The sequence below is a fragment of the Falco rusticolus genome, chromosome 19 (genome assembly GCF_015220075.1).
Source record: "Falco rusticolus isolate bFalRus1 chromosome 19, bFalRus1.pri, whole genome shotgun sequence".
NCBI classification, from domain to species: Eukaryota; Metazoa; Chordata; class Aves; order Falconiformes; family Falconidae; genus Falco; species Falco rusticolus.
In genome coordinates this window covers 992,257-1,013,832 of record NC_051205.1, presented here as the reverse complement: position 1 = coordinate 1,013,832, position 21,576 = coordinate 992,257, and the positions used below count along the sequence as shown (strand labels likewise).

The 21,576-nt window shown below is 65.7% G+C and overlaps 4 protein-coding genes across 5 annotated transcripts in view; 3 read left to right on the top strand and 1 right to left on the bottom strand.

The window, feature by feature from the left end:
* Positions 1-10,124, top strand: part of SV2A (synaptic vesicle glycoprotein 2A) — a 20,191-nt gene extending 10,067 nt beyond the window's left edge. Inside the window, exons 3-13 of the mRNA XM_037411992.1 lie at positions 2,168-2,348; positions 2,443-2,594; positions 2,675-2,808; positions 3,581-3,670; positions 3,877-3,987; positions 4,097-4,185; positions 5,050-5,214; positions 5,303-5,436; positions 5,525-5,728; positions 5,961-6,120; positions 7,922-10,124. Of these exons, the coding sequence (XP_037267889.1) occupies positions 2,168-2,348; positions 2,443-2,594; positions 2,675-2,808; positions 3,581-3,670; positions 3,877-3,987; positions 4,097-4,185; positions 5,050-5,214; positions 5,303-5,436; positions 5,525-5,728; positions 5,961-6,120; positions 7,922-8,105 (1,604 nt within the window). The 3' untranslated portion in view covers positions 8,106-10,124. The remainder of the gene's footprint in view (positions 1-2,167; positions 2,349-2,442; positions 2,595-2,674; positions 2,809-3,580; positions 3,671-3,876; positions 3,988-4,096; positions 4,186-5,049; positions 5,215-5,302; positions 5,437-5,524; positions 5,729-5,960; positions 6,121-7,921) is intronic.
* LOC119159285 (WAS/WASL-interacting protein family member 1-like) lies at positions 8,477-10,124 on the top strand. The gene is made up of 2 exons (XM_037411993.1): positions 8,477-8,820; positions 8,895-10,124. The coding sequence occupies exons 1-2, from the start codon at positions 8,508-8,510 to the stop codon at positions 10,016-10,018; spliced, it is 1,437 nt and encodes a 478-aa protein (XP_037267890.1). The 5' UTR covers positions 8,477-8,507; the 3' UTR covers positions 10,019-10,124.
* A 472-nt stretch (positions 10,125-10,596) lies between these two features.
* Positions 10,597-12,231, bottom strand: BOLA1 (bolA family member 1). The gene is made up of 2 exons (XM_037411999.1): positions 12,029-12,231; positions 10,597-11,376 (listed from the first exon to the last, which is right to left on the bottom strand). The coding sequence occupies exon 2, from the start codon at positions 11,360-11,362 to the stop codon at positions 11,003-11,005; it is 360 nt and encodes a 119-aa protein (XP_037267896.1). The 5' UTR covers positions 11,363-11,376; positions 12,029-12,231; the 3' UTR covers positions 10,597-11,002.
* LOC119159287 (nuclear receptor subfamily 2 group F member 5-like) lies at positions 12,118-21,263 on the top strand. Of its 2 annotated transcripts, XM_037411998.1 has the most exons (4): positions 12,118-12,185; positions 14,082-14,182; positions 18,522-19,049; positions 19,715-21,261. In XM_037411998.1, the coding sequence occupies exons 2-4, from the start codon at positions 14,170-14,172 to the stop codon at positions 19,987-19,989; spliced, it is 816 nt and encodes a 271-aa protein (XP_037267895.1). In that variant the 5' UTR covers positions 12,118-12,185; positions 14,082-14,169; the 3' UTR covers positions 19,990-21,261. The 2 variants fall into 2 exon arrangements, with proteins under 2 accessions (XP_037267895.1, XP_037267894.1); XM_037411997.1 differs by lacking the exon at positions 12,118-12,185 and having other exon boundaries at positions 13,881-14,182; positions 19,715-21,263.
* The last annotated feature ends 313 nt before the right edge of the window (positions 21,264-21,576 follow it).

Sequence of the window (21,576 nt, the reverse complement as noted above, 5' to 3'; positions counted from 1 at the left end):
CCTGACGGGAGGCTGCGGGGAGACATGGGATATGGGGTGACGTGGAGGGGCACTGGGAGTGGGGGACCCAGTATAAGGGGACGTGGAGGGCATAGCAGATAAGGGATATGGGGACATGGGGGGCACTGGGATGGGGGGGCCATGAGCAGATGGGGGACATGGGGCACACAGAGGGGCACCTGGGTGTGGGACATGGGGGCATGGAGGGGCATGAATGGATAAGGGCATATGGGGGACATGGGGTCACTTGGGGAGTGGGGGACATGGGTGGACACAACAGCGGGGACATGGGGGGCACTGGGATTGGGGCCCAGGGGAGGTTGAGGGGACACAGAGGCACTGGGACACGAGCAGGTGGGGGATATGGGGGGACACAAGCAGGTGAGGTGCTGGGGGGCACGTTGGGTATGGGGGGACACAGGGAATGAGGAAGGATGTGGGGACAAGGGGGGCTCAGGGAGCTGGGTGCTGGGGGACCCTGGCACATGGGAGGTGGCAGGACGAGGCAGATCCATGGGGGATGGGGGATATGGTCGGGGGGGGGTACAGGATTACAGGGGCACAGGGGATGTGGGAGCACGTGTGGGCACAATGCAGGGGGCACGCAGGGACGTGGGGGGGGCACCCAGGATATGGGGGGGGAGCATGGAGATGCAGATTGAATGTGGAGAAGACCCCCCAGGCAGAGGGCTCCAGCATCCTCCTCCCCCACACTGGTCCCCACTGAGCAGTCGGGGGGGGGGGGGGGGGGGGAAGGGGCAGTGGGGGGGGGGGCTGCGCAGCCGCGCGGTGACTCACAGCCTCCCCCCCCCCCCCCCCCCCGCTTATCTCCCCGCTGCAGCCGCGCAGGGGGGCGGGGGCTGCGGCAGAGCCCCCCCCAGCTCCTGCCTGGGCTGATAGGGCTGATGAGGGCGGTTTGGGGGGGCTGCGGGCGGCTGTGTTGGCCGCACTGCGGCGTGCACCCCCCTTCTCCGTGGGGCCCGCTGCAGCCCCCCCACCCCGAGCCCAGGTGTGTCCCACACCCCCCCCCACCCCCACCCCGAGACCTGGCAAACTCAGGACAGGAGTAGGGTCTAGTTCTGGGGTTATGGGGTCTGGATGTGGGGTGCAGGGTCTGGATGTAGGGGTGCAGGGTCTGGGCGTGGGGTGCGGGGTCTGGATGTGGGGTGCGGGGTCTGGGCGTGGGGTGCGGGGTCTGGATGTGGGGTGCGGGGTCTGGATGTGGGTACAGGGTCTGGATGTGGGGTGCAGGGTCTGGGCGTGGGGTGCGGGGTCTGGATGTGGGGTACAGGGTCTGGATGTGGGGGTGCAGGGTCTGGGTGTGGGGTGCAGGGTCTGGATGTGGGGTGCGGGGTCTGGGCGTGGGGTACAGGGTCTGGATGTGGGGGGGGCAGGGTCTGGGTGTGGGGTGCGGGGTCTGGATGTGGGGTACAGGGTCTGGATGTGGGGGTGTAGGGTCTGGGTGTGGGGTGCAGGGTCTGGATGTGGGGTGCGGGGTCTGGGCGTGGGGTGCAGGGTCTGGATGTGGGGTGCGGGGTCTGGATGTGGGGTGCAGGGTCTGGATGTGGGGTGCGGGGTCTGGATGTGGGGTGCAGGGTCTGGGTGTGGGGTGCGGGGTCTGGATGTGGGGGTGCAGGGTCTGGATGTGGGGTGCAGGGTCTGGGTGTGGGGTGCAGGGTCTGGATGTGGGGGTGCAGGGTCTGGATGTGGGGGTGCAGGGTCTGGGTGTGGGGTGCGGGGTCTGGATGTGGGGTACAGGGTCTGGATGTGGGGGTGTAGGGTCTGGGTGTGGGGTGCAGGGTCTGGATGTGGGGTACAGGGTCTGGATGTGGGGGGGCAGGGTCTGGGCATGGGGTGCGGGGTCTGGGCGTGGGGTACAGGGTCTGGGCGTGGGGTGCAGGGTCTGGATGTGGGGTGCGGGGTCTGGATGTGGGGTGCGGGAGCTGGCTGGGGCTGGGGGCATCTCTGCCCCCCGGCCCATCGCCCCTGCGCAGAGCAGGGGGGACACCCCCCAGCTGGGGGGGGGGGGGGAGGGGAGGGCTGTCCCCCCTCCCTGCACGCTGTGCTCAGCTGGCGGGGCCCCCTCCCCCCCCCCCCTCCAGCGGGTGCCTGGGGGTGCAGGTCCCTGGGTCCCCCAGGACTGATGTCGCCGTGTCCCCCCCCCCAGGGCTCATCGTGTACCTGGGCATGATGGTGGGCGCCTTCCTGTGGGGCGGGCTGGCCGACCGCCTGGGCCGAAGGCAGTGCCTCCTCATCTCCCTCTCCGTCAACAGCGTCTTCGCCTTCTTCTCCTCCTTCGTCCAAGGCTACGGCACCTTCCTCTTCTGCCGCCTCCTCTCGGGCGTGGGGTAAGGGGGGCACCCCAGACCCCCGACTTGGGGGGCGGTGGGGCTGGCGGGGTGGGCAGTGACACCGCTGTGCCCTCCGTCTGTCCCCCCCCAGCATCGGCGGCTCCATCCCCATCGTCTTCTCCTACTTCTCCGAGTTCCTGGCGCAGGAGAAGCGCGGGGAGCACCTGAGCTGGCTCTGCATGTTCTGGATGATCGGGGGCATCTACGCCTCCGCCATGGCCTGGGCCATCATCCCCCACTACGGTAAGACCCCCCGTTGGTGGGGGGTGCGGGGAGCTTGGGAGGGCTCAGCACCATCCCCGTGTCCTCTCCTGGCTCCCCAGGCTGGAGCTTCCAGATGGGCTCGGCGTATCAGTTCCACAGCTGGAGGGTCTTCGTCCTGGTCTGCGCCTTCCCCTCCGTCTTCGCCATCGCGGCGCTCACCACCATGCCCGAGAGCCCCCGCTTCTTCCTGGAGGTGAGAGGAGCTGCGGGGCGTGCGGCTGGGGGGGGAGCTGGGGGCACGGGCAGGGACCCCACATGGGCGGTGGAACCCAGACAAGGGCCCCCAGGTGGGTGGTGGGACCCTGAGTGGGTGATGGAGATGGGGGACCCAAGCAGGGACCCCATGTGGGTGGTGGGACCCAGGCAAGGGCCCCCAGGTGGGTGGTGGGACCCTGAGTGGGTGATGGAGATGGGAGACCCAAGCAGGGACCCCATGTGGGTGGTGGGACACAGGCAAAGACCCCCAGGTGGGTGGTGGAACCTGGACAGGGTTCCCGAGTTGGGTGGTGGAGATGGAGGGACCCACACAGGGATCTCCAAGTGGGTGATGGAGATGGGGGGACCCGGGCAGGGACCCCATGTGGGTGGTAGGACACAGGCAAAGACCCCCAACAGGGTGGTGGGACCCTGAGCGGGTGATGGAGATGGGGGACCCGGGCAGGGACCCCACGTGGGTGGTAGGACACAGGCAAAGACCCCCAACAGGGTGGTGGGACCCTGAGCGGGTGATGGAGATGGGGGACCCAAGCAGGGACCCCATGTGGGTGGTGGGACACAGGCAAAGACCCCCAGGTGGGTGGTGGAACCTGGACAGGGTTCCCGAACTGGGTGGTGGAGATGGAGGGACCCACACAGGGATCCCCAGGTGGGTGACAGAGATGCGGGGACCCGGGCAGGGACCCCCAGGCGGGCGGTGGGCCGGGGGCAGGATTGGTGCCGGGCTGAGCGTGGGCTGTGCCTTGCAGAACGGCAAGCACGATGAGGCCTGGATGGTGCTGAAGCAGGTCCACGACACCAACATGCGGGCCAAGGGCCACCCCGAGAGGGTCTTCTCGGTAAGGTCCCCACTCCCCGGGGCTGAGCCACCACCGGGCCCCCCCAGCAGCGGGGGACAACACATCCCACCCCCGGGAACAGCCCCCGGCGCGGGGCAGCGCTGCTGGGGCGGGTGGGGAAACTGAGGCACGAGGTGGGGATGGGTCTCACCTGGCCCAGCGCCCCCCAATTGTCCCCCCTCCCCCACCCCCGTGCCGCCCCGCAGGTCACCCACATCAAGACCATCAAGCGGGAGGACGAACTCATCGAGATCCAGTCGGACACCGGCACGTGGTACCGGCGCTGGCTGGTCCGGTTCCTCAACCTCTCGCAGCAGGTGAGGTGGAACCCTGCGCCGGGGGGGGGGGGGGTCCGGCCCCCCCGTGTCCCCCACCCCCACCCCGTGTCACCTCTCGTGCCCACGTTCCCCCCCCTCCCCACTGTAGGTCTGGAGCAACTTCCAGCAGTGCTTCGCGCCCGAGTACCGCCGCGTCACGCTGATGATGATGGCCGTGTGGTTCACCATGTCCTTCAGGTGGGGGGGGCACCCAGGAGGGCACGGGGACGGGGGGCAGCGCTGGGGGGGCGGGGGCGCAGCACTGGGATGGGTGGGCAGCACTGGGATGGAATGGATGGCACTGGGATGGGTGGGCAGCACTGGTATGGGTGCGCAGCACTGGGGGGGTGGGCAGCACTGCGATGGGGTGGATGGCACTGGGGTGGGACTGGGATGGGGTGGGCAGCACTGGGGTGGGACTGGGATGGGGTGGGCAGCACTGGGATGGCACTGGGATGGGATGGGCAGCACTGGGATGGGTGGGCAGCACTGGGATTGCACTGGGATGGGATGGACAGCACTGGGATGGGATGGACAGCACTGGGATGGGATGGGCAGCACTGGGATGGGTGGGCAGCACTGGGGTGGGGTGGCACTGGGCTGGGCTGGGCAGCACTGGGATGGCACTGGGATGGGATGGACATCACTGGGATGGGATGGGATGGGATGGGATGGGATGGGATGGGATGGGATGGGACGGGATGGGATGGGTGGGCAGCACTGGGGTGGGGTGGCACTGGGATGGGGTGGGCAGCACTGGGATGGGATGGGATGGGATGGGATGGGATGGGATGGGATGGGTGGGCAGCACTGGGGTGGGGTGGCACTGGGATGGGGTGGGCAGCACTGGGATGACACTGGGATGGGGTGGGCAGCACTGGGATGGGTGGGCAGCACTGGGATGGCACTGGGATGGGATGGGCAGCACTGGGATGACACTGGGATGGGGTGACTGGGATGGCGCTGGGGTGGGAGTCACTGGGATGGCATTGGGCTGGGACTGGCAGCACTGGGCTGGGACGGGCGTCGCGGTACCCGGGCTGAGCCCCCCGCTCCCCACAGCTACTACGGGCTGACAGTCTGGTTCCCGGACATGATAAAGCACCTGCAGAACATCGAGTACGCCTCGCGCACCAAGCTCTTCACCCACGAGACCGTCCGGCACTTCACCTTCAACTTCACCCTGGAGAACCAGATCCACCGCGGCGGCGAGTACTTCAACGACAAGTGTGTCCCGGGGGGTGGGGTGCTGAGGCCGGGCCCAGCTCGTGGCACGGGTGGGGGTGCTGAGCCGGGTTCTTCCCGACACGCCCAGGTTCATCGGCCTGAAGATGAAGTCGGTGACGTTCGAGGACTCGCTCTTCGAGGAGTGCTACTTCGAGGACATCACCTCCAGCAACACCTTCTTCAAGAACTGCACCTTCATCTCCACCGTCTTCTACAACACAGGTGGGCGCGGGGGGTGGTCCCATGGAGGGGGGGGATGGGGCAGGGGGTGACACCCCCCCCCAACAACAACCCTTCTGCCTCCCAACAGATCTCTTCGAGTACAAGTTCATCAACAGCAGGGTGGTGAACAGCACCTTCCTGCACAACAAGGAGGGCTGCCAGCTGGACTTCAGCGACGACAACAACGCCTACATGATCTACTTCGTCAGCTTCCTGGGCACCCTGGCCGTCCTGCCCGGGAACATCGTCTCGGCGCTCCTCATGGATAAAATCGGCCGCCTCCGCATGCTGGGTGGGCATCACGGGGGGTGGGGGACACGCCGGGTGTGTGGGGGGGTGCCCCAGCCAACGCTGGCCTTCAAGTTGGACCAGGCTCTAGTGGCAGGTGGCCCACGGCCAAGGGGGGCTGGGTGGCCTAAAGGTCCCAACCCAGGGCAGCCCGTGCCCCCCCCCCCCCCCCTCAGTTTCCCTCCCCCAGGCCGTGTCGCATCCCGGCCCTGACATGTCCCCGTGTCCCCTCGCAGCCGGCTCCAGCGTCATGTCCTGCGTCAGCTGCTTCTTCCTCTCCTTCGGGAACAGCGAGTCGGCCATGATCGCCCTGCTCTGCCTCTTCGGCGGCGTCAGCATCGCCTCCTGGAACGCCCTCGACGTGCTCACCGTGGAGCTGTACCCCTCCGACAAGAGGTGCGCCCCGGGGGGAGGTTGGGTGCTGGGGGACTGATGGGGGGTGCTGGGGGCTGGGTACCACCCCTGGGATGGGGGATGCTGAGGGCCAGATGTGGGGGGCTGGGGGCCAGATGTGGGGTGCTGGGGGCTGGGTACCACCCCTGGGATGGGGGAGGCTGGGGGCCAGATATGTGGGGCTGGGGGCCAGATGTGGGGTGCTGGGAGCTGGGTACCACCTCTGGGATGGGAGATTCTGGGGGCCAGATATGTGGGGCTGGGGGCCAGATGTGGGGTGCTGGGGGATGCTGGGGGACCGATCTGGGGGGGTGGGGGCTGGGTACCACCCCTGGGATGGGGGATGCTGAGGGCCAGATGTGGGGTGCTGGGGGCTGGGTACAACCCCTGGGATGGGGGATGTTGGGGGCCAGATGTGGGGTGCTGGGGGCTGGGTACCACCCCTGGGATGGGGGATGCTGGGGGCCAGATGTGGGGGGATGGGGTCTGGGTACCGCCTCCAGGATGGGGGATGCTGAGGGCCAGATGTGGGGGGCTGGGGGCCAGATGTGGGGGGATGGGGGCCAGATGTGGGGGGATGGGGGCTGGGTACCACCCCTGGGATGGGGGATGCTGGGGGCCAGATGTGGGGGGATGGGGGCTGGGTACCACCCCTGGGATGGGGGATGCTGGGGGCCAGATGTGGGGTGCTGGGGCCAGATGTGGGGTGCTGGGGGCTGGGTACCACCCCTGGGATGGGGGATGCTGGGGGCCAGATGTGGGGTGCTGGGGGCCAGATGTGGGGTGCTGGGGGCTGGGTACCACCCCTGGGATGGGGGATGCTGGGGGCCAGATGTGGGGGGCTGGGGCTGGGTACCACCCCTGGGATGGGGGATGCTGGGGGCCAGATATGTGGGGCTGGGGGCCAGATGTGGGGGGCTGGGGCTGGGTACCACCCCTGGGATGGGGGATGCTGGGGGCCGGATGTGGGGGGCTGGGGCCAGATGGGGGCTGCTGGGGGCTGCAGACCAGGGATGCAGGGACAGACGAGGTCACTTGGGGTCCAGCTCCCGCCATGCCACCCCACTGTCCCCATGATGCCGCCCCATTGTCCCCACCGTGCCACCCTGTTCTCCCCACGATGCCACCCACTGTCCCTACAGTGCCACCCTGCTGTCCCCACCATGCCACCCCACTGTCCCGGTGATGCCACCCACTGTCCCCACGATGCCACCCCGTTGTCCCTGCCATGCCACCCTCTTGTCCCCGCTGTGCCACCCTGTTGTCCCCAACCATGCCACCCCCCACCATGCCGCCCCGCTGTCCCCGCCGTGCCACCCTGTTGTCCCCAACCATGCCACCCCCCACCATGCCGCCCCGCTGTCCCCGCCATGCCACCCTGTTGTCCCCACCATGCCACCCCCCACCATGCCGCCCCGCTGTCCCCGCCATGCCACCCCGTTGTCCCTGCCATGCCGCCCCGCTGTCCCGGTGATGCCACCCACTGTCCCCACCATGCCACCCCGTTGTCCCCGCCATGCCACCCTCTTGTCCCCGCCGTGCCACCCTGTTGTCCCAACCATGCCACCCCCCACCATGCCGCCCCGCTGTCCCCGCCGTGCCACCCTGTTGTCCCCAACCATGCCACCCCCCACCATGCCGCCCCGCTGTCCCCACCATGCCGCCCCGCTGTCCCCACCATGCCACCCTGTTGTCCCCACCATGCCACCCCCCACCATGCCGCCCCGCTGTCCCCGCCATGCCACCCCGTTGTCCCTGCCATGCCGCCCCGCTGTCCCGGTGATGCCACCCGCTGTCCCCGCAGGACGACGGCCTTCGGCTTCCTGAACGCGCTGTGCAAGCTGGCGGCGGTGCTGGGCATCAGCATCTTCACGTCCTTCGTGGGCATCACCAAGGCGGTGCCCATCCTGCTGGCCTCGGCCGCGCTGGCGCTCGGCAGCTCCCTCGCCTTGAAACTGCCGGAGACTCGGGGGCAAGTCCTGCAGTGATGGGGGGGCCTGGGGGGTGAGGGACCCCCCCCAGCCCCGCCCCCCCCCCGCCCCCAGCCCAGCTCCCCTCCCTGCCCCGCCCCCCCCCCGGGGATTAGTCTCGTTAGACACTGTGAAACGTCTTGGAGCATTTGGGGTCTTTTTCATTTGCACTTGGCCCCCCAGACCGCCCCCCCACCCCCCTCCAAGCCCCCCCCTCCCCCCCGCCCATTTCTTTTCTCGGTGTCACCCCCTCTGTGAATAACTGCTCGCTCCTGGGGGGCTGCGGGGGGCTGCAGGTGGGGGGTCGGGGTGCCTCAGCCTTGCAGAGGGGGGGACAGGCCCTGCGCCCCCCACCCCAGCAGCCCTGGGGCCAGGGAGGAGGAGGAGGATGAAGGCTCCATCCTCAGCCCCCCAGCAGGGATGGGGCGGTGGCGGCTCCGTGCCTCAGTTTCCCCATCCGGAAGGACAGGGCAAGGTCGGCAGGTGAAAGGGGAGGGGGTGTCTATCTGCACCACCCCCCCCCAAGGAGAATCGGGGGGGGGGTGTGTGCACCTTGGGGTGCATGGCCTTTTGGGGTGCAAGACCCCCCTTGGGGCGTACAGCACCTGGGCAGGCACAGCACCCTGGGGTGCGTGGCTCGGGGGGTGCACAGCAATTCGGGGTGCGCAGCAATTCGGGGTGCACAGCAATTTGGGGTGCACATGCTGCATGGGGGGGTGCACAGCAATTCGGGGTGCAGAGCAATTATTTGGGGTGCACAGCACACCGAGGCACGCTGCATGGCGGGGTGCACAGCCATGGTTTGGGGTGCACAGCAATTTGGGGTGCACAGCAATTTGGGGTGCACAACCCTTCGGAGTGCACCAACCTCCCGCAGCAGAACCCCTCGGGGTTGCACGGCCTTTTGGGGTGCCCAGCACCTTAAAGCACAGCACCCCGTGGGGTGCACAGCACCTTGGGGTGCACAGCGCCTCGGTTTGTGGGGCGTTTCGGGGTGCACGACGCCTCGGGGCGCATGGCACCAGGGGGGTGCAGGGCCTTTTGGGGTGCACGGTGCTTCAGCATGTGCGGCACCCCGGGGTGCTGAGCCCGTCGGCGAGCACAGCACCCCGGGGTGCTGCCGGCCCCTTGCCCCCCAGGGTGCAACAGCCCCCACTCTTTGTCTAATTTTGGGGTGCAGCCGGGCCCCCCCTGTACCAGGCACTGCCCCCCCCCAGCTGGGTGCCCCAAGGCGTCACCCATGGGTGCTGCCAGCCTTCGTGCATCCACTTGGGTGCCTGGTGGGGGCTGACCCAGAACCGCCCCCCCCCCGCCTTGGATGGGGGGGGGGGGGGGGGGCACTGCTGCGTTTTGGGGTGCAGTGGGGTGGGGTCTCCCAAAACTGCCATTTATTTTTATTTTTAAGCTCGTTTTTAAAGGTGTGGTTTTTTTTTTTTCTTAGGGGTGCTGGTGCAGGCAGGGGGTGCTCCTTGCACCCCCTCCCGCCCCCAACTCCCTTCCCCCACCCCCCTTTTCCCCCCCCCCACCCCCCTTTTCCCCCCCCCAGCCCAGAGCACAAAACCACCAGCGGTTTGCAAAGCACAAAGCAGCGCCCAGATGCAGCATCCCCCCCCCCCAAAAAAAAAAAAAAAAAGTGGGGTACAGGGTGGGGGGTCGTGGGGCTGTGCCCCCCTCCCCCCCCCCAAGTCAGTCCCCAGCAAGGGATGGGAAGTGTTGGTCTATGCAAAAGCGCTTTGGAGGCCCCCAGCAGCCCCCCCAACATCATGGGAGCCCCCCAATATTTAGGGCAGCCCCCCCAGCATTGCGAGCAGCCCCCCCATGCGACTGAGCGGTGTGTGCTTCATCTCCTCCTCCTCCTCCTCCTCCCCCCCCCCCCCCTTCGGTGTAGCTGGTCCTTTGGGGAGCCCCGCCCCCCCCCCCCCCCCCCGTAGTTCTGTCCGTGCGCAGTCGTGCCGTGCTGTAGTTTTTAGATGTTTGTAAATTAATTAAACAAACAAAAAAACCCACCTAAAAGAAACGAAACCAAAAAAAAAAAAATGTGGAAAAAGCCAAAAAACCCCAAATGGACCCAAAATCATTCAACCCCCCGCCCCCCCGCGGAAGCATCACCCGGCCGCCGTTTCCAAGCTGCCCCCGAGGGAGCGTTTATTTTTTGGGGTGCAGGAGGGAGGATGCGCCTTCGAAATTAAATGAGGGGGGGGCACCCACAAAAGCCCCCCCCAAGGTGGGAGGGGAGGGGGCACCCCCAAGGTGGGAGTAGGCAGCAGGGGGAAGAGGTTTTGCAGAGGGAGGGGGGCACCCCCAGACCTACCCCTAAGGTGGGAATAGGGAGGGGGGCACCCCCTAACCCCCTCAAAGTGGGAGGGGGGGGGCACCCCAACCCTCCCCAAGGTAAGGAGCGGGGAGGGGGGGGGCACCCCAAAACCCACCAAGGTGGGAGCGGGTGGGGAGGGGGTTGTGCAGAGGACAGGGTGCAGGTGGGGGGGGGGCACCCCCAAGGTGGGAGTGGGCGGGGGGGGCACCCCCAAATCCCCCAAGGTAGGGAGCAGGGAGGGGGGCACCCCCAAGCCCCCCCAAGGTGGGGGTGGGCAGCAGGGGAGAGGTTGTGCAGATGATGGGGAGCAGGTGGGGGGGCACCCCTAAACCCCCCCCAAGGTGGGAGTGGGCAGAGGGGCACCCCCAAAGCCCCCCAAGGTGGGAGCGGGCAGGGGGGGCTGTGCAGAGGATGGGGTCAGGCTGGGACCCACGGGGTGGCTGGGTGCCATACCAAGGGGGGAGGGGGGGTCACCCCAACTGCCCCCCACCCCCGCAGGGCTCTACCCCCCCCCGCAGCATCACGGGGTGGGGGGCTCCCCCAGCGCCGCCATCACTGATCACGGGGTGCCCCCCGCTCCCCGCCGGCGGGATGCTCCTGCTTAGACCCCCCCAGGCAAGGGGGGCGGGGGGGGGACGTGGGGGTCCTGCTGCCATTGCTGGGGGGTCCTGGCGACGATGGCGAGGGCGTGCAGGGGGCCGGCCAGCTCGGTGTCCAGCGCCGCGTGGACCAGGCGATGCCGCTGCAGCGGGGGGAGCCCGGCGAAGCGCTCGCTGACCACCACCACCGCGAAGTGGCTCTCGGCACCGGGGGGGCCGCCGTGGCGGGGGCTCTCGTCCAGCACCTGCAGGTGGGTGGGCTGCAGGGCCGCATCCAGCTTGGCGCGGATGGCGCGGGCCAGGGGGCCCTCAGCCATGGCCTGAGCCCCCCGCGCCCCCGCCGCCACCAGGGGACCCCGCATCCAGAGAGGGGGGGCTGCGGGGGAGAGAGCGGCGTCGGGGGGGGGGGCAGGATCAGGCCCGGTTGGGGGGGGGACGAGTATGGGGGCAGGATCAGGCCCCATCTGGGCGGGGGGGGTGTTGTATGGGAGGGCTGATCAGGCCCCATTTCGGGGGGGTATGGGGTGGCAGGATCAGGCCCCGTTTCAGGGGGGGAGGGGGGGTGTATGGGGGGGGCTGATCAGTCCCCATTTGGGGGGGCGGATGAGGCTCCATTTGGGGATGGGGGGCAGGGTGAGGCCCTGTTTCGGGGGGGCGGTTGTAGGGGGGGGCGGATCAGGCCCCATTTGGGAGGGGTATGGGGGGGCAGGATCAGGCCCCGTTTGGGCGGGGGGGGGGGGGGCGGCCGGATCAGCCCCCGTGGGGGGTTGCAGGAAGGAAGGGGGGATGCGGGGTTGCCTGGGGGGGCTGAGGGGGGCTCAGCATGTCAGGCTCCATTTGGGGGGGGGCGGGGTGGAGGTTCACATGGGGGGTTATGGATGGGGCCAGTATGGGGGATCCTGCAGCATACACACACACCCCCCCCCCATGCCCGATGCTCCCCTCCCCACCCCCCACGCCGGTGCCCCCCCTCCCCTCCAAATCCCGGTGCCCCCTCCCCGTGCCACTGGGGCGCCCCCGGCCCTCACCCGCGCACCGCCCAGGCCCTGCTCCGCCGCTGAGCACGCTGGGAGATGGAGGCCCCGCCCCCGGGCCGGTCACGTGACGCCGGCAGAACTGCAGCTCCCAGGATGCCCCGCGGCCCCTTCCCGCCTCCCGGGGCTCCGGCCGCGTGCGGGGTGCAAGGTCCGGGGAGCGGGTGCGGGGTGCTGAGTGCGATTGCGGGGTGGGGGTGCTGGGTGCGGAGTGGGGGTGCTGAGTGCGGGATGGGGATGGGGGTGCGGGGTGGGGGTGCTGGGTGCGGAGTGGGGGTGCTGAGTGCGGGATGGGGATGGGGGTGCGGGGTGGGGGTGCTGGGTGCGGGGTGCTGAGTGCGGAATCGGGGATGGGGGTGCTGGGTGCGGGATGGGGGTGCAGGACCCGGCCCCATCCCTGTCCCCTCTCCCTGGTGACACAACCCCGGACCCCCCCCTCCCCTCTCCCTTGGACCCGACCCCCCCGCGCCCCCTGTTCCTGCCCCCGTTCCCCGTCCTCGGGGGACCCGCCTGGCCCTAAACCCCCGGACTCCAAGCCCCGCCCCTTCTCCCAGGGACTCCGCCCAATTTAGCCCCGCCCCGCTCCTCTCTGATTGGCCGCAGCTCTCCGCCCCCCGCCCACATGCCCTTATATAGCGGCGCGGGGGGCTGTCGCTCCCCCACCGGCGCACACGCGTTGCACGCGCGGGTCCGTGCACACACGCGTTGCACACCTGGAGCCACGTGCACCCCCAACCCCGGTTACACGAAGATCCGTGGGCGGCACCAGCTCCCCCTCCCCCCCCATGCACGGGGGGCACGCGGCGACCACACCCCCACCCGCCCCCCTGGCCCGGGACCCTCCCATGCCTGGCCCCGCCCCCATCTCCACCCCGCCTCTCCCCCCCCCATCCCCCCCATCCCCAGCCCAGGACCCCGCATCCCCTGCCCGGCTCCCGCCCCCCGGCCCCCCCCCCCCATCCCCGCCCCCCCAAGTCCGTCCCGGCCCCCCCATCCCCGCCCCAGACCCCCCCAATCTCTGCCCCGGCTCCCCCCATTCCCGCCCCCCCCCATCTCCGTCCCGGCCCCCCCCATCCCCCCACCCGCCGTCGTCCCCCCCCACATCTCCGCCCCAGCCCCCCCCCCCCCCCCCCCATCTCCGCCCCGGCCTCCCCATCCCCGCCCCGGGGAGCCGCCCCCCCCGCGGGGAGGAGAATGAACTTTTCTCTTCCCCCTCCCCCTCCCGCGGCGCCCCTCCCCCTGGCGGCCGCAGTCCTTCCCGGCCCGCAGCCCCTCCGCACGCTGCCGGGCCGCCGCGTCCCGCCGGGGGGGCCCGTCCGAGGGGGCCCTGCCTCCGCACGGGGGCTTCTCCCCAGCCAGGGGCTCCCCCCTTCACCCCTGGACCCCCACCCATCCCGGACCCACCCCTGCATTCCGCGTCCCATCTCTATTCCCGGACACCCCCTCTCTCCATCCCGGACATCGCTGCCCCCCCTCCATCCCGGACCCCCCCTCTCCATCCCGGGTCTCCTTTCCCCTCCCTCCACCCCGGACTCCCGGACCCCCATTTCCATACCGGACCCTTATTTCCATCCCGGGTCTCCTTTCCCCTCCCTCCATCCCGGACCCCCATTTCCATCCCGGACCTCCCCCCCTCACAATCCCGGGTCTCCTTTCCCCTCCCTCCATCCCAGACCCCCCCTTTCCATCCCGGATCTCCTTCCCCCCCCCTTCACATACCCACATCCATCCCCGACCCCCCCCCCCCCCCGCCTCCATCCCAGGTCTCCATCCCGAACTCCCCCCTTCTCCCAGCTCCATCCCTATCCACCCCCCAACACCCCCGGGGTGGGCTTCCCCCCCTACCCCCCAGCATGGCTCTGGCAGCGGGGCCGTGGCCGGAGCCTCTTCCTCCTCCTCCTCCTCCTCCGGTGGCGGGAGCAGCGGGGGCGGCGGGGGGGTGCCTGGTGTGTGGGGACAAGGCCAGCGGGAAGCACTACGGGCAGGTCACCTGCGAGGGCTGCAAGAGCTTCTTCAAGCGCTCGGTGCGACGCAACCTCTCCTACAGCTGCCGGGGGGGCCGCGACTGCCCCGTGGACCAGCACCACCGCAACCAGTGCCAGTACTGCCGGCTCCGCAAGTGCCTGCGTGTCGGCATGCGCCGGGAAGGTGGGGGGGGGGGGCATTGGGGGCAAGGGGAGGGCAAGAGGAGTGGGGTCAAAAAGGAGAGGGGGGGCAAAAGAAGGAAGGGATGATAGAAAAAGAGAGATGGTGCAAGAGGGAGAGGGGGGAAGAGAGATGGGAAATGGGAGAGGGGATGGAGGAGAGGGGATGGAGGAGAGGGGATGGAGGAGAGGGGACGGAGACGAAGGAAGGAGAGGGGATGGGAGAAGGAGAGGGGATGGAGGAGAGGGGACGGAGACGAAGGAAGGAGAGGGGATGAGAGAAGGAGAGGAGACGGAGGAAGGAGAGGAGACGGAGGAAGGAGAGGGGACGGAGACGGAGGAAGGAGAGGGGATGGGAGAAGGAGAGGGGACGGAGACGGAGGAAGGAGAGGGGACGGAGAGGGGATGGGAGAAGAAAAGGTGGAGAAGGAGAGAAGGTGAAGGAGAGGGGATGGAAGAGAGGGTCAGAAAGAGGAAGAGGGGATGGAGCAAGGGGGCAAAAGAAAGAGGGGCTGGAAAAGAGGGAGAGGGATGGAGGAGAGGGTAGAAAAGGAGAGAAGGTGGAAAAGAAGAGAGGGGGCAAAAGGAGGGGATGGAAAAGCAGGAGAGAAGGTGAAAAGAGGAAGGGAAGATGGAAAAGGAGAGAGGGTGCAAAGAAGAGAAAGTGGAAAAGAGAGAGAGGGGATGGAGGAGGAGAGAGGGGGGAAAGGACAGAGAGGGGAAGACAAGCAAGAGGGTGGAAAAGGAGAGAAGATGGAATAGAGGGAGAGGGGCTGCAAAAGAGGGAGAAGGGATGCAAAAAAGGCGATAGGGTGGAAAAGGAGAGAGACGGGAAAAGAGGGAGAGGGGCTGCCAGAGGGAGCGAGGGTGGAAGAGGGAGAGGGGACACGGAGAAGGGACAGAGGCTGGATAAGGCGGGAGGGGTGCAAAAGAGGGAGCGGGCACTAAAAAGAGAAGGGCGAGAGCGAAGGCAAAAAGCAAAGGGGGGCGGGGGGGGGGGGGATGCAGAAAAAAAGCAACAAATAAGAGAAGGAAAGGGGGGAAAGAGGAGGAAAAAGTGCAGGAGCGAAACAGAGCAAGGGGGAGAGGGGAGGGAGGAAGGGAGCGAGCCCAGGCGGGGAGACAAAAGGGAAAGAGAAAGGTGAGAGAGCAAAAAAGAGAAAGCAAAGAGGAAAAGGGAAAGGGAAGGGAGCGAAAGGGAAAGGGGCGCCTGAAGAAAGAGAAAGTAAAAGGAAGAAAGTGAAAGCGGAATTCTGTCATGGTATAAACTGCTCTTTGCAATTGAACTTGTCCTTCGGGCTCGGTTTCAGCACCGGGGCCGATTCCCTTTCCCTCCCCGTTACAGGGAGCCCAGGGAGGGATCCCGGGGGATCCCAGGGCAGTAACACCCGTATTCCTCAAAAAATGAACAATTTGGCGTTTGGTGAGGAGTGTCCGGTAAATCTGAAGTTAATGACTCCGAACACTCGGCGCGACCGCGATTATAACCACATCTCCGGCTGCCAGCGATGCGCCGTGTGCCAGTCCCTCTGCCTCCAGCCATCCTCACGTTTTGGGTTGATTTTTTTTTTTTTTTTTTCCCCAAAAAAAAAGCAGCTTTAAACTAGATTTTTTTGGTTTTAAACCCCGAAATTGTGCATTGGAGCATCGGCTTCATTGCCGTGCCGAAACCTTGGAGCTGAATCTCTGCCGTGCAGCATCCTCCCGGCTTGAATAAGGACCTGGGGGGTCCTTATTTATATTCAAGGCCCTTAATTATTAATTTAGTATTTATATAAATAATTATAGCAAGGACCCAGGCTGGGCTCAGTGGCTCAAATGGGATTTATCTCACAGCCGCTCCAGTCGGTGCCGATGGATGGGTCCTTCGGTGGCAGCGATGCTCCCAGCCGTTGGAAAGTCACCTGTTTTAGCATGAAAAAAATTTGCAAAAAATCCAAAGTTGCCTTTTCTAGCATTAAAAAAAAATGACAAAAATTTGGATAAAGTGGAAAATCGCGGTGGGAGGCGGCGAAGGGATCCCCCAGCATCCCAGCACGGTCGCGGCATTGCAGCCGGGCTTGCACAGATAAATGTGAATTTATTAATTAGGTGTGACCAGGGTTGGGGGCAAAATTAGCTCCAGCCAGACCCTCAATTTCCCCTTTTCTTCCCCCAAAAAGGCTGGTGGGATGGGGGAGGAGGGTACGGATTTTTGCAGGGGTGCTGGGCACAGCCAGACCCCCTTGTAGCAAAGCTCTGCCGGCTCGTGCAGCCGGAGCTGGGGATTAAATCCCTGGGGAAAAAAAAAATAAATTCAGGCAAATTCCCTGCCCTGGAGAAAGTGTGGCTGGCGGGGGTCACCTGGGGTCATGGTTGGGCTTTGGGGGGTTTTGGCGTTTGGGATTTTTTTTCTTTTTTAGCTTTGTTTGAATTGAGAATTGCCACAAGCTGCTGCTGCTTGGGTAACGCCGGGATCTGGCATGATGGGCATGGCCACGGTGGATCCCCCGGCACGGCGTTATCCCCCAGGCAGGGTCCCCAATTCTCTCCCCCCTCTGCACCCCCTCTTGGCTCTGATTTTTGGGGGGCTCCCAGCTCTCCTGGGGTGTCTGTGAAACCACTGTGGGATGCAGCACCTCCAGGCATGGGGAAACACTGCGGATGCCCGTGGAAATGGTTAAACCTTCCCGGGGATTTAATTTTCTGGGTCCGGCTGCTCCATGCCTCAGTTTCCCCGGGCGGTCAGGGCATCACTGGCCGTGCTGGGGCAGGGACGCTCTGGCTTGGGTTGGGGTCCCCCAAACCTGCTGGCTCGTGCTCCCTGTGATGCCCCTTATCCCAGAGCTCCCAGCTGGGAACCAGCACCAAAACCAGCACCGAAGCCTTTGGCTGAGCTGCTTTGGGCCCAATCCGGCCCCCGAGGCTGGGGGGGCTGCGTTAAACCTTCGCTTTGGGAAAATCCTCCGGGATGAAACACAGGGAATGTGAGACCTGACCCCACGCCGAGGTTTGGGGGTATCAGCTTGTCCAGCTGCTGGATTCAGCCCCACCAGCGGGCGGGGGGGGTGGGGGGAGGGGATGAAGCCCTCCCTCTGCAGCTACTTGCCTGGGTTTTGGGGCTAAAAACGCTAATTTCTGGCCAGGACACGCCCAATGGCTCGAGGCAGTTGTTTTGCCAAAAAAAAGGGGGGGAAATAGAGTTGGGGGTTTGGGGTGATGCCAAAGGAGTTCAGGAGATACAAGGGGGGGGCAGGGGGATGCAAAGGGGGTTCAGGAGGGATGCAAAAGGGGGAGGCATGGGATGCAAAGGGGGGGGCAAGCGGATGCAAAAAGGGGGTTTGGGGGGGATGCAAAGGGGTTTAGGGGGATGCAAAGGGGTTTAGGGGGATGCAAAGGGGGTTTGGGGGGATGCAAAAGCAGGGTCAGGGGGATGCAAAGAGGGGACTGGGGATGCAAAGGGGCTTGAGGTGATGCAAAGGAGGTTCAGGGTACTGCAAAGGGGATTTGGGGGTTCTTGGTGCAAAGGGGGGTGCATGGGCAGCGAGGAGGGGGCCACATCCATCAGAGGCCGGTGGGGCAATGCTGAGCTGAGGGAGCATTTGGGGGGCGCGGGGGCCATAGGCTGCACCCCGAGGGCTGGGTGAGAGCAGGGGGAGGCCCCCGGCACCCCCATCCTGGGGGACCCCCTGTTCCCACGGCCCCCGATCCCGACCGCTGGCTGACACTTGGGACTGTCACGCCGCATTAGGCTAAGCCTGGCTCAGAGCCTGCCCCCGCCACGGGGGGTGGCGATGCCAGGGGGGGCGAGCGGGGGGCACTGGCGAGGAGGAGGAGGAGGAGGAGGCTGGACCCCCACCAGCCGCATGGCATCACCAGGAAAACAAAACAAAACAAACCCAATTTGTTTTTTTTTAAGCCCAAAGTGCAAAAAAACTCCAGGGGTGGGAGCTATTGCCCCACCCCCAGCATCACCCTAGGGACCCTCCTCAGCACCATCCCTGCGCCAGAAGGGGGTGACCCCAAACGCCAGCAGGGGGTCCCCAAATCCAGCGTGCCGGTGGGAGCTGGTGGGCAGGCGAGCCCCCGTGCCTCGTGCTGGGGGCCACTGGGGGGGGGGGGGGGGGTTGTCCCCATCCAGGTTGTGCACCCCCCTCTAACGCAGGTGGGGGTACCCCCAGGCCTTTTGCCCTCCATCCCCTGGGGACCCTCTAGCGCCCACCCTGCACCCCTGGGGGCACCCCAGCCCGGTGTGTTTGATCCGTGGGGAACTGGGGAGGGGACACACACACACAGAGGGGTGCCAGTGCTTGGGGGGGGTGGGGGGGGCGCTCGGGGTGCTGACCTCCTGCTCCCCTCCGCAGCCGTGCAGCGAGGCCGCATGGCTCACGCCCCGAGCAGCCCCGGCCAGTACCCCATGGTCCCCGGCGACCCCTACGGTGGCCACGGCTACTTAAGCGGCTTCATCTCATTGCTGCTCCGCGCCGAACCGTACCCCCCGGCTCGCTACGGCACCCAGTGCTTGCAGCCCAGCGGCGTGGTGGGCATCGAGAGCATCTGCGAACTGGCCGCGCGGCTCCTCTTCAGTGCCATCGAGTGGGCCAAGGGCATCCCCTTCTTCCCGGACTTGCAGCTCTCGGATCAAGTGGCCTTGCTGCGGCTGGGCTGGAGCGAGCTGTTCGTGCTGAACGCGGCGCAGTCGGCGTTGCCGTTGCACGCCGCCCCGTTGCTGGCCGCCGCCGGGCTGCACGCCGCCCCCATGGCCGCGGAGCACGTGGTGGCCTTCATGGACCACATCCGCCTCTTCCAGGAGCAGGTGGAGAAGCTGAAGGCGCTGCACGTCGACGCCGCCGAGTACGCCTGCCTCAAGGCCGTGGCCCTCTTCTCCCCCGGTGAGGGGGCGGGGCTTCGGGAGGGGGAGGAGCTTGTGTGGGTGGGGCTTCAGGGGGTGGGGTCCCACGTGGTGGGGGTCTGATGGAGCAGGTGTCAATGGGTGTGCAGAGAGTGAATGGGCTGGGGGTGGGTGTGGCTAAATGGGGTGTGGCCAGATGAGGTGGGGCTTAAGGGGGTGGGGCTCCAAGGGGAGCAGGTGTCAAATGGGTGTGCAGGGAGTGAATGGGCTGGGGGTGGTGGGTGTGGCTAAATGAGGTGGGGCTCAAGGGGGTGGGGTCCTAAGGGGAGTGGGTGTCAATGGACATACAGGGAGTGAATGGGCTGGGGGTGGGTGTGGCTAAATGGGGCGTGGCCAGATGATGTGGGCCTTATGGGGGTGGGGTCTCAAGGGGCGTGTGTGTCAATGGGCGTGCAGGGAGTGAATGGGCTGGGGGTGGGTGTGGCTAAATGGGGCGTGGCCAGATGAGGTGGGTTTAAGGGGTGGGGCTCCAAGGGGTGGGGGTTAATGGGATGAGGTCCTAAGGGGAGTGGGTGTCAATGGGCGTGCAGGGAGTGAATGGGTGGGGCGTGGCTGGGCGTGGCTGAATGAGGTGGGGCTTCATGGGGTGGGGTTGCAATGGGACGGGCGTGCGGTGCTGTGCCTCAGTTTCCCCTCCGCCCGCAGACGCGGTGGGGCTGTCGGACCCGGGGCAGGTGGCCGGCCTGCAGGAGAAGTCGCAGTGCGCGCTGGAGGAGCACGTGCGGCGGCAGCACCCCAGCCAGCCCAGCCGCTTCGGGCGCCTGCTGCTGCGCCTGCCCGCCCTGCGCAGCGTCTCCGCCCCCGGCATCCAGCAGCTCTTCTTCAGCCGCCTGGTGGGCAAGACCCCCATCGAGACCCTCATCCGCGACATGCTGCTCGCCGGTGCCACCCTCAACTGGCCCTACGGCCCCATGCAGTGACGCCCCCTCCCGGGGTGGGGGCCCGGCGATGGGACCCCAAAAATGGGGACATCAAGGTTGGGACTGCAAAGATGGACACATCAAGGTTGGGACCCCAAAGATGGGGACATCAAGGTTGGGACCCTAAAGATGGGGACATCAAGGTTGGGACCCCAAAGGTGGGGACATCAAGGTTGGGACCCTAAAGATGGGGACATCAAGGTTGGGACCCTAAAGGTGGGGACATCAAAGTTGGGACTCCAAAGATGGGGACATCAAGATTGGGACTCCAAAGATGGGGCATCAAGGTTGGGACTCCAAAGATGGGGACATCAAGGTTGGGACTCCAAAGGTGGGGACATCAAGGTTGGGACCCTAAAGATGGGGACATCAAGGTTGGGACCCCAAAGGTGGGGACATCAAGGTTGGGACCCTAAAGATGGGGACATCAAGGTTGGGACTCCAAAGATGGGGACATCAAGGTTGGGACTCCAAAGGTGGGGACATCAAGGTTGGGACCCTAAAGATGGGGACATCAAGGTTGGGACCCCAAAGGTGGGGACATCAAAGTTGGGACCCCAGAGATGGGGACATCAAGGTTGGGACTCCAAAGATGGGGACATCAGGGTTGGGACCCCAAAGATGGGGACAGCATAGTTGGGACCCTGAAGATGGGGACATCGAGGTTGAGACCCCAAAGGTGGAGACATCAAGGTTGGGACCGCAAAGGTGGGGACATCAAAGATGGGGGACACCAAAGTTGGGACACCAAAGGTGGGGACATCGGTGTCAGGACACCAAGGTTGGGATCCCCGTGATGGGACCCGAAAAATAGGGACATAAAGGATGATGATCCCAAAGATGGGCACCCCCAAGGACTGGACCCCAACAATGGGGACACCAAGGTTGGGGACACCAAGGTTGGGACCTTAAGGACGGGATCCCGACAATGGGACCCCAAAGACAGGGACATGAAGGATGGGGATCCCAGAGCTTGGACCCCAACAATGAGACCCCCAAAGATGGGGACACCAACGATGGGACCCCCCAAAGGAGAGGACCCCAAGGTTGGAGACCCCAGGGGTGAGGGATCCCAAAGATGGGGACCCCAAGGACGGGATCCCAATGAAGGGACCCCATGGCTGGAGACCCCCATGGTTGGGGACCCCAAGGATGGGGACCTGGGGACAGGGGTGCTGCGGGGGCAGGGGGCGGACTTGGTTTTCCCCATTCTAAGGAAGAAAAGCAGATTTTTTTGGGGGGGGGCAGCTGGTGCCTCCCCCCGTGGGGCACAGGGACTGGGGGGGGCTATTTATATAAAGAAAATAAAATAAAAGCTATATTATAACCTCACTTCCTCCCGTGGGCAAGGAAAATTTATATTATTATTTTTTTTTTTTCTCATTAGCTGTGTGCTCCTTCCCTGCGGCCGGGTTTCTTTTTTATTTCTTTTTTATTTCTTTTTTATTTTATTTATCTGGTTAAAAAATAGAATTGCACCAAATCCACACCTTTTATTTTGTTAATCTATAAAATAGAATTGCACCAAATCCACACCTTTTATTTTGTTAATCTAAAAAATAGAATTGCACCAAATCCACACCTTTT